This window comes from Cucurbita pepo, chromosome LG19, assembly GCF_002806865.2.
Source record: "Cucurbita pepo subsp. pepo cultivar mu-cu-16 chromosome LG19, ASM280686v2, whole genome shotgun sequence".
NCBI classification, from domain to species: domain Eukaryota; kingdom Viridiplantae; phylum Streptophyta; class Magnoliopsida; order Cucurbitales; family Cucurbitaceae; genus Cucurbita; species Cucurbita pepo.
The window spans coordinates 2,613,479-2,624,990 of record NC_036656.1 but is presented as its reverse complement, the minus strand read 5'-3'; the positions used below and the strand labels follow the sequence as shown (position 1 = coordinate 2,624,990).

The 11,512-nt window shown below is 36.0% G+C and overlaps 1 protein-coding gene across 1 annotated transcript; it reads left to right on the top strand.

Moving 5' to 3' along the window:
- The first annotated feature begins 6,051 nt into the window (after positions 1 to 6,051).
- LOC111780987 (mitochondrial uncoupling protein 1-like) lies at positions 6,052 to 9,862 on the top strand. The gene is made up of 9 exons (XM_023661372.1): positions 6,052 to 6,350; positions 6,980 to 7,192; positions 7,283 to 7,361; positions 7,712 to 7,845; positions 7,919 to 8,017; positions 8,107 to 8,211; positions 8,937 to 9,011; positions 9,125 to 9,211; positions 9,479 to 9,862. Exons 1-9 carry the CDS (start codon positions 6,267 to 6,269, stop codon positions 9,515 to 9,517), a joined length of 915 nt encoding a protein of 304 aa, XP_023517140.1. The 5' UTR covers positions 6,052 to 6,266; the 3' UTR covers positions 9,518 to 9,862.
- Positions 9,863 to 11,512: the final 1,650 nt, after the last annotated feature.

Sequence of the window (11,512 nt, the reverse complement as noted above, 5' to 3'; positions counted from 1 at the left end):
TTTTTTTTTTTTTTTTTTTTTTTTTTTTTTTTTTTTTTTAATAAATTAAAAAAAAATGCACTCAAATAATAATAAAACTAATTCAAATATTTTTTAAGCATATTAATTTAATTCAAATATTTAATTTTAATAAATTAATTGCTTTTAAAATGTTATTTTTTTTTTAAAAAAATCTGCGTAGGCAATGAATATCTTGTTTGACATATATAAAAAAAAAAAAAAAGACAAGCCATGGGTGAAGTGGGCGATGAGATTCTTTGAGCTGGCAGCCCCATGTGGTTCGGCCAGTCCAACAGAGAACCTTGATGAGGGGTAGTAATCCTTCCTGTAAGCTTTCCTGGCTGAGCCCCACAATAATGTAGAAACTGGACCACCCCCTTCCATGGTTAGCCACCGCGCGTGTGCCATCGGCGATCGATCGGTTTAGGGTTTAGGGAGGCGAAGTTGTTGAGAAAGAATGGTGGAGGAACACTTTGGATGCTGCTCCGGCAAGAAGAATTCCTTTCTTGTTGGTGTTAGCCAACAAGAAACGTGAGGCTTAGCCTTGGGAGGAATACTGGAAAAGGCCTCATTCTTCATGTGCTGCTTTCTCTTTCTCTCTGTGTTAATTGACTATGTACCTAAAAGTAAAGCTCGAGATGTTAAAGGAACACGACTCTCCACAATAATATAATATTCTCCATTATAAGTATAAGCTCTCATGACTTTGCTTTCAGGGTTCTTTGTTTATAAACCCATGATCATTTCCTAAATTAGTCGATGTGGGACTTTCATCTTCCAACAGGAGACCGTTGAGCCCGGGTGAGGGAAGTTTACTTTTTAAGGTTTCAATATAATTTCTAATAAAAATATATAAGTAATATTTCATAATATAATATTAAACATAATTTAATATTACTCGGTTTGATTCTATTGGACTAGTGATGATATTTTAAGACTCTCTCTCGACACTAGTCTTTGTTCGCCGTACCATGTTGAGCTAACAATGAAAAGTCCTCATATTTGCCAATATTCAACCTTTTTCTTGTAAACCAGTCTACCACTTGGTCATCTGTTTTCTTCGTTCAAAACTTTTTCTCTAATAGAATGGTAATGCACCTCCACATGCTTTGTTTTAGAATGAGACATCGAATTTTCTTTTATATAAACCACAAATTGGTTGCCTCGATGAAGTACTGGATAATCAACTTTCTAGTACAAATCCTCCATTGACAGTTTCAGCCACGTAGTTTCTTGAATTGCTTCTATAATAGTTGTATTGGCATACTTAGATTTGACTTTCGAATTCTTTCTGATCGTCTAAGTTGTTGATTTTTTGTTTTCTTTTTATCGAGTTTGTTTGATTGAGTCAATTTTTGCTCATCAACATTAGTGTCACTTGGATCGGCAGACACATCAATACTAGACCAAAAATATGCAGTGTGCTCCCTTGTCTTTTATTGTAAAGTTTCTTCAATGTTGTTTAAGTATGGTAGGAATTTTTTTCTTCGAGACCACATTGCTTCTGTTGCGCCACTCTGATAGTCGATCATGTGATTTGAGCACCCTGAATCAATGATCCAATTATTCTCATAATCGTTACGCTCTCCCATCATTTCCATGAGCACTAGGTCGTCTTCTTCTTGGACTTGGATATATCCTTGGCATGTGGTCATTCTTTTCGCAATTGTAGCAAATGTCTTCAAATATCTTCCCTTGAGGACTCTTTGTACTCAGCTCTCTAAGGTTGTGTAGTTTCTTGGTGATTTTTTTTCTTTTATCAGTATTTTTATATCCAAACGGCTTATTGTTGCTCCCACTTTTACTTGTGTAGAACGCTTCTTCTTCCCTCTTCAGTGTGAATTTAAAATCAATTTAAATAATTTGAAATAAAGATCCTAAAAGCCAATAGTAAATAGAGGATATGATGATGCATATTGACCACGTGTTGTAGTTGTTAATGTTGAGTTTCATGATTTCTCTAATGACTCGGAGATCACCCATCATGTTGACAATACATAAGTAATACCGAACAATTTTTTTCGACATAAAATTTGCAAAGTTACGAACTACTCACGACACAAAGAAACTCACTTGAAAATAATCTCAATAAATCATTTATGGTGTAGATAATCAGACAAACAGGCAACAATAAAGCATAAGTTTGAAGAGATCAGATAACCTATACCAACTTCGTTCTGATACTAAATTGTTGAACACAACTTTTTTGTGAGAAACACTCACACTTTTATTAAGACTAATAGAGCAGAGATTACAAGACACATGGTAAAATATTGTTTTGGATTTCTTCTAATGAAAAACTAAGTAGAGTGTACAGATATTTATGGTTGAGACCATATTCCTAAGATATTAAAAAAAAATTCTTAAAATTGTAACACCCAAACCCAACAATGGCATTAACTTTTAAAAGTTTTTAGATTTTATTAGGAATCTTAGAGAGTGATTCTCAAATTCGTGCAGAAGGGAAATGCTTGAGGCCTCGAAGAACTTTGAAATTTTGGGTCAAAGTCAACGGGGCAAAAGGGTAATTTTGCACCCACGTACTACTTCGAGAAGTCTAATTTGACCTACAAAGAAAAGAAAAAAAAAAGAAAAAGAGAAAAGAGGGAAGAAGAGAGTGGAAGGGAGCGTCAGTGGTTTAGGCTGTTGGATCATCCGATTTCATCAAGATACATGCAAGACCATAAGGTTAGTATGCACGTCTTTTGCTTCGAAATTTTGTCAAGATACATGCAAGACCATAAGGTTGGTCCGCGGGTCTTTGATTCGAAATTTTGTCAAGATACATGCAAGACCATAAGGTTGGTCCGCGGGTCTTTGCTTTGAAATTTTGTCAAGATACATGCAAGACCGTAAGGTTGGTATGCGGGTCTTTTGCTTCAAAATTTTGTCCAAGATCTGAGGTTAGTCTGCAGGTCTTTTGCTAGCGTGTGATGGGCGCACATGATCTGAAGTTGTCCATTCTCTGTTATTTTATTCTCCATGCATTGCATAGTTTTTTGAGTCACTCCCGATCTTTCGATGCATCAAAATTTTAATTGATTCTGAGGCTAGGGTGGTAGCCTTCAGACTTCCTACAGGGGAGAGCCTATTCTACAAGGGATCGTCGATAAGGGTAACCCCGAGAGTGGTCTTGACGTTGAAGGCTAAGAAGATGATCCATTATGAAGCATGGACATTTCTAGCTAGTGTGACCGTTGATGGGGGAGTCAAGCCGATAGTCTCTTCAGTCCCTGTGGTCAGAGAGCTCGAGGATGTCTTCCCTAAAGACTTACCTAGGTTGCCTCCTAACAAGTATTTTATTTTGGAATTGACCTTGAGCCGAGAACAACGACGATTTCCAAGGCACCGTATAGAATGACACCCTTTGAACTCAAGGAATTGAAGGAACAAATACAAGAACACTTGGAAAAAGGTTTATTTGTCCTAGCATTTCGCTCCTAAGGAGCCTTGTACTTTTTGTGACAAAGAAGGATGAGAGTTTGCGTTTGTGTATAAACCACCGAGAGCTGAACAAGGTCACTATAAAAAACAAGTTTCTCCTTTCGAGGTTAGATGACTTGTTCGATCAGTTGCAAGGTGCATCGGTGTTCTCCAAAATAGACCTAAGGTTGGAGTACCATGATTTGAGAATTAGAGAGGATGACATCCCTAAGGGAGTCTCCAAATTTCTGAGCTCGGTGGAATGGTGAGAAATGATTAGAGTGAGACCCTACAGCTCTTGACCACAACAAACTCGGGGAGTCGGGAGTTATGAAATGGGAGTCTTGAGTCCATATTAAGATTGCCAAACCACACTTGAGACTTGGGCCATATCGGTATCTCTCGAAGAAAAAAAAAGATTTCTAGGTCGACAGTAGCTGGTATAGAGTTCGAGGAGCTTCCACTTCCCTTCCCACCCAAGTACAATACCATCGAGCTAGGTGTGACGTTCGTTAGGTTCGTGTTACTCATTGGTAGCTCGATTACTCTACATGGTGGATCCATTCTATGGTAGGACGTTGATCACATGGTTAGTCAGTGATTATCCTACACAGAGGGTCCATCCTATGGGAGGGCGTTGATCACGTGGGTAACCAGTTGAGCTGGCTTGTACTAGGGGGTAGTGCCCTACAACCTTGGGCGACTTCATGACATATGAGACAAGTTCTTCAGGTAACTCCACCATGAATGACACGAGCAGGCTAGCACTTACCATGTTGTCCCTCACCTGGTACAAAATTATATGGGGTAGCATCTCATTCTTAGATGTCGTATTGCAAAGGCTAAGTCTTCTGCTCATGTCTATGTACTAAGAGTATTGAAATTCTAGAACCTAGAGTAAGTCGGTGCTTCCCTTCTAGGACATGGATACAATAAAAGCCTACAAGTAAGTTGCTTACAAGGTATATTTATACTCATTCGTTTCTACATTTCTTCTTCTAGTCTGTGAAGTTCGGAAGACACAGAGAAATTGTCAACTCGAGACATTTGTCTAGACTACATACATGTCAACAATACATATAGTTGACATTTAATACATGTCATGTATCCTGATCTCGTTCCCCATTTCATGAACTTGGCATATGTAAATGCACATTCTGATCGCACTCTGACTTTGCACACATGGCTTGTAAAGTTATAAATTTGCGTGAAATTTTATAATCGCTTTCCTGTTTTCTATTATTTTATTCTTCATGCATTGCATAGTTCTTTGAGTCACTCTCGATCTTTCGATGCCTCAAAATTTTGTGCACGACAAAAATACATAATATATTTATTTTTAAAATATCTATTTTTTTTTAAATACAGAAATAGTAAGTCTCGTATCCATCCAATATTTTAAGTTTTTAATTTATAAATAAAAAAAAATGAAAAAAAAAAACTTAAATTGACCCACAAAAAAGATGACGTGTCAATCCAATCGAAACCAACAGGACGTGGAAGTTGGACTTTGACTCGACGTGTCGCTTCCAATCAAACACGCCACACCACGTCATCTTCAACTGGGCTTGGAGAGTCAATATATGGACTCCACGTGGCATCTTCTAATTTGTTAGTTGGTCTGTTAATTCATAAAGAGCCTAAAAGTCTCGCCTTTAATGAAACTTTATCAATTCAACCACATTTTGAATATGGTCCAACAATAAATTATAATTATGAATTAGTGTTAATTTCATTTTAAAATATTTTAAACTGAATGTCATTTTAGCAATGAAAATTTATAAATAATAAATCTCTATCATTTTTCTAAAATTAGAGATATTCTATGTTAGATTGTGATTGAGTATTTTTTTTTTTATAAAAAAATTAAAACTAGTTTTACTAAAATTCCTAAAAAAAAANTTTTTTTTCTTAAAAAGAAAAAAATCATTTTCTTCATTTTTCTTTTAATTTTTTTAATGGTTTGTTGAACTTTATGGGTTTTTTAATTTTCTTCGTATATTAAAATTTGACTTTAATTTAAAAAAAAGCACGATCAAAATGTAAATAACTTAGGATGAAACTAGTAAATAAAAGTAATATTTATAGGTTAAAAAATAAAAATAAAAAAAATCAAATTATTATTATACAAAATATAAACCTTCAATTAGGTGTCAAATAGTTTCTTGCATTTAAAAGAGTTTTTAAGTTTTCGTACTTTAAATTTATGTTTGATAGGTAAGAAAATTCGATGTTAAATGTTTAAATTATGTTTGGTAAATAAATTAATTTTTTATTTTTTTTATTTTTATAAAAACTAAAAATGTTAATGCTAGATTTAAAATTTCAAACACCGTTATTACAAAAATCAACCTGAAACCATACTGTTTGTTTTAATACCATATTCTTTCAAAATTCAAAATATTATTTTAAATTTAATATTGACAAACCTCTGGTTCTATGTCGTTTCAAGTAATAGTCATGTAAATTTTAAAGTAAAAAAATAATATAAATATTTTTTTTATTAAATAATAAATATGAATATTTATAATTTAATCAAAATTAAATTAGTATACATGTAATTAAAATTATTAAAAAAAATTTCAAAATTAAATTGGAATTAAATAATTTGAAACTTTTATTATCAAATACAAATACAGTGATTGCCGGAGTGGCGCGGCTGGCGCAGGAGAACGAACCCCGAGAAAACGCCGCCAACACGCTATTTCTTTCTCGTTTTGCTTTTCCCTAGATCCCTCAACGATCACGATCAGTATTCTTCTTCTTATTCCATTTCGCTTTCTAGGTTTGTTTCAAATTCCCCATTTCATCTCCTTCTCGCCGGTTCAGTCTCCGGTTAAGCTATGGTTGCCGATTCGAAGGGCAAATCTGATATCTCATTCGCCGGCACGTTTGCCAGTAGTGCTTTCGCTGCTTGTTTCGCGGAGGTTATCTCCTGATTTCTCACTGTATATATACAGAATACACTGCACTGCATCGCATCTTCTTAAACCCTTTTGACAATCGTGTTTCTAAGCAGTTCGTTCTTGAAATTTAGTTTCCGTTCGTGTTTGGAATTTGGGGAAGAAGTGTTAGTGTTTTGTGGATTTTTTAGTTGTCGAATTCAAATTTCGAGTGTGGATTTGTGAGATAATTTGCTGATTTGATCTGCTTCTTGATTATTTTCAACTCTGGTTAACCATGCATTGGGATTGGCTCGATCAAACGATACTTGATCGGTCAATTTTGCTTTAAACAGGGTTTGATCTTACATGCGGTCGGAGTTTGACTTCTGGTTTGAGTGATCTCGGTCATCATTAGAATTTAGAACTGATTTTTCGTTATTTACGATGCCTTGAAGTTTTGATTTTCTAACTATTTAGCTAAAATTTCAAAAGTGTTTTTGAAAAGTAAGATGCTACAAGTAGATATTATAAGCTTAATAATTGAGAACAGATGACTAAAATTGAAAACCAGATTGTTCTGTTTAAGTCATGCACTCAAGAAACTATTGAGATATTCAATGATCTGAGATGATTGTTTGGCTAAAATTGGATTGCTTTTGATATTGATGCAGATATGTACTATTCCTTTAGACACTGCCAAGGTTAGGCTTCAGCTACAAAAGAAGGCGGTTGTCGGCGATGTCTTACCGAAATATAGGGGTATGCTGGGTACGGTTGGAACCATAGCCAGAGAGGAAGGTATGGCATCCCTGTGGAAAGGAATTGTTCCTGGATTGCATCGTCAATGCGTGTTTGGAGGCTTAAGGATTGGGTTGTATGAGCCTGTAAGTTTTTGAAGTCCAGGCTCTATGCCTACTGTTCTGTCTTTTTAGCTCATATCTAACACAAACTTGTATATTGATTTTACATCATAGGTTAAGAACTTTTACGTGGGCAGTGACTTTGTTGGTGATGTTCCTTTGACTAAGAAGATTCTTGCTGCACTGACAACTGGTGAGCATGGATTTGACTTTGTGCTGCACGTAGTGTTTGTTCTTGAATCCATGATTGCACATGTAATAGTTCATGCATTTGTTTGTAGCGTTAATGCATGTATTTCTTGTTGAGGATGGTGGAGAATTTTTGAAGATCAGGAGTTTCTCCAAGTAGAAAATAATAACAATATCGGCAAATACAACATGTATGAAGGAAAAGGATTGGCAAATTCTTAATCGAGCCACACACTGCACTCTTTCACGACACAATATGCTTGTACTCGATAGCATTCCTCTTCCGACAAACCCCTCTACTGCTTGTGTGCTAAAATAAAATGAACTCATTTTCCTTTCGTCCTTCGTCAACAGGTGCTATAGGGATCACAGTAGCAAATCCAACTGATCTTGTGAAAGTTAGACTTCAAGCAGAAGGAAAGTTACCTCCTGGCGTGCCTAGGCGCTATTCTGGGGCATTGAATGCTTATTCTACCATTGTTAGACAGGTTAGCTATTTAACCTCAGGATCAAGGAAAATGTATTATCATTTCCATTTTACGATTTGTATATAACATATAGGAAGGAGTTGGAGCTCTATGGACTGGCATTGGACCGAATATTGCAAGAAATGCTATTATAAATGCCGCAGAACTAGCCAGCTACGATCAAGTGAAACAGGTAAAATCGTTGGAAATTTATCTTTGTAGAACTAATCTTGGGGTCTTTTTTTTTTGCTGATTCTTATCTTACTCTATGTTTTTCTGCAGACAATTTTGAAAATTCCAGGTTTCACAGATAATGTTTTGACTCATCTGCTTTCTGGTCTTGGAGCAGGGTTTTTCGCTGTCTGTATTGGCTCCCCGGTCGACGTGGTAATCTCTCTATATCCATGCCATGTCCCCTTTTTCTTGGTGTCTTCATTTTATAACTTTTAGGTGTCACACTCTTTTGAATGTATATAGTAATGCTGGTTCATGGTAACTGAAAAGCATGTTGGGAGAGAAGTCTCATGTCGGCTAATTAAGAGGTTGATCATGGGTTTATAAGTAAGGAATACATTGGTATGAGGCTTTTTGGAGAAACCAAAAGCAAAGTCATGAGAGCTTATGTTCAAAGTGGACAATATCATACCATTGTGGAGGTTTGTGATTTCTAATATTGTATCAGAGCCATGCTATTAACTTAGTCATGTCAATATAATCCTCAAATGTCTAACAAAGAAGTGTGTTTCGAAGGTGTAGTCAAAAGTGACTCAAGTGTCGAACAAAAGGTGTACTTTGTTCGAGAGCTCTAGAGAGGAGTCGAGCCTCGATTAAGGGGAAGCTGTTCGAGGGCTCCATAGGCCTTAGGAGAGGCTCTATGATGTACTTTGTTCGAGAGGAGGATTGTTGAGAGAGGAGTCCCACATTGACAAATTAAGGGGTTGATCTGGATTTAGATTATGGATTTACAAGTAAGGAATATATCTCCATTGGTACGAGACATTTTGGGGAAACCAGAAGTAAAGCCATGAGAGCTTATGCTCAAAGTGGACAATATCATACCATTGTGGAGATTCGGAGTCATTCGCACGTTGTCATATACCTTTTTTTGGCAGGTGAAGTCAAGAATGATGGGGGATCCAACTTACAAAAGCACACTTGATTGTTTCATCAAGACTTTAAGAAATGATGTATGTTTTCATACTCTTCTAGTGTTTCTTTAACAGTTTCTTATCATCCCAATATCTGTCTTTTACCATGGGATTTGCATATCGTAATACCATCTGGGAATTACATTTTGCAGGGACCTCTGGCGTTTTACAAGGGCTTTATCCCGAATTTCGGAAGGCTAGGATCATGGAACGTTATCATGTTCCTAACTCTAGAACAGGTACTTCCTTTCCGCTCGACACTCTAGATGTCAGATTGTTAGTCTCTAAGAATTTCTTAAGAGTATAAACATATTTCTCAGTTTTCAATAGTAGCCCAGTTTTTGAAAATCAGAAACCTCAAACATAACCAAACTCTTGTTCTTATTTTCGTTCTCGTTCTTGGTTTGTTCTTGTTCGTGTTCTACTCAAGAACAGAACCAAAAATGAGGAAAAGACATTGAAAATCCATTGAGATCTTATCAAATGAATCATTTGTTGTATTACAGGCCAAGAAGTTTGTGAAAAAACTAGAATCTTCATCTTAAGCTATTTGGTGGGGTTGCGGAATCAGATTGCTCCCCTTTTCAGCCTTCTTTGCTTAGAGAATAAAAGCCACTTTACATGAAGAGTTTACTTTATTTGCTGATTCCTCCATTGATGAGATCAAAGCTTTTGCATCTGCCATGGTAGAATAAAAGTTGAAAGCAATCCTCACACTGAGATTCTTTCTCAAACTCATTCATTCTCTGTTCTATTAAATTTATGTCATTTTTTCTTCCATATTTGCTCAAACATCCTCAAACAAAATATTAGAATTTTCAGAGATTGTTGACCCATGATTTTAACTTTTAGTTGGCTTGGATCTATGAAGCTTCAATTTGTTGGTATTTTCAATTACAAAAGGATAGAGTTTTGGCTAAAGAAAAATATGTATTCGATTAGTTCATGTTAATGGTTTTGTGTCGGGCAGTTACCTTATGAGTATTACATAATTGACGATTATAGTATGGAATATTTTTGTAGAAATTTTTATTTTACGTATGAGGCTGGGGCTCTTCGGGGACTCACTTCGAATGGGGTTCCCTTTAGACGTGGAGGGTGCAAAACAACTCACGCAAGCAGAGCCAACATGATTTTAAGTCGTGAGCTAGGATTTAAACCTGTGCGGGCAGAGTTTACATGATTTTTATAGTCATGCTGGATAACTTATAGTCATGCCCGATAACCAATTCGGCACGCTCAATGAATTATAGTTTTTAAAATAAACTAAAAAATAATACTTCGAAATGCTCACTAATTGAAAAAAAGTTAAAAAAATAATTTTATTTTTAATGTAAAATAGATTACTTATAACCTATTCGGCACGCTCAAAGAATGAAAATAAGCTAAAAAAATAATACTTTGAAACACTTTCAAGAATGAAAACAAACTAAAAAATAATTTTATTTTTAATGTAATGACAAGATTTCTAATCATGCGCACGGAATGAAAAGCACAACAAGTCGAAGTCATGAGCAGTAGGACTTGAGATTTCTAATCATGCGCGATAACCATTCCGTCACGTCCGCTCATTAAAAGAAGCTAAAAATATATATAAGTCATGAGCGGCACGATTCGAAGATTCGAACATGCGCGGGCAAAGCCCACATGATTTCTAGTCATGCCCGATAACAACTCTAACATGCCCAATGAATGAAAAGTACAACAAGTCGAAGTCGTGAGTAGTAGGACTCGAGATTTCTAGTCATGCCCACTAAATGAAAAGAAACTAAAAAAACTACAAGTCGGGAGTGAAAGGATTCAAACTTGCACAAGTAGAGCCCACATGATTTCTAGTTCTACCTGAAAGCCACTCCAACACCCCCACTAAATGAAAAGTACAACTAGTCAAAATAACATGCCCGAACAAAGCTATTTCTAGTCATGCCCAATAAACACTCTAGCGAATGAAAAGTACAACGAAAAGTACAACAAGTCAAACTCATGAGTAGTAGGATTGAAGATTTCTAGTCATTTCCGATAACCGTTCTATCATGACCACTAAATGAAAAGAAGCTAAAAAAATTACAAGACGTGAGAGGCAGCCCACTGAATGAAAACCACAAAAAGTCGAAGTCATGATTCGAGATTTCTAATAATGCCCGATAACAATTCTGCCACGCACACTAAATGAAAAGAAGCTAAAAAGAATACAAGTCGTGAGTGGTAGGGTGTTCAAACTTGTGCGGGCAAAGCCCACATGATTTCTAGTCATGCCCGATAACCACTTCGGCACGCCCACTAATTGAAAAGTATAGTAATTCGAAATCGTGAGCTAGGATTCAAGATTTCTAGTCATGCCCATTAAATGAAAAGAAAATAAAAAAATAATACAAGTCATGAGCGGAAGGATTCGAACCTATGCGGGCAGAACCCACATCATTTCAAGTCATGCCCAATAACAACTCCGGCAAGATAAAAATAATACAAGTATTAAGCAACATGATTTGAACCTACGCCAGCAAAGCCAACATGATTTAAAGTCATGCCTGATAACCACT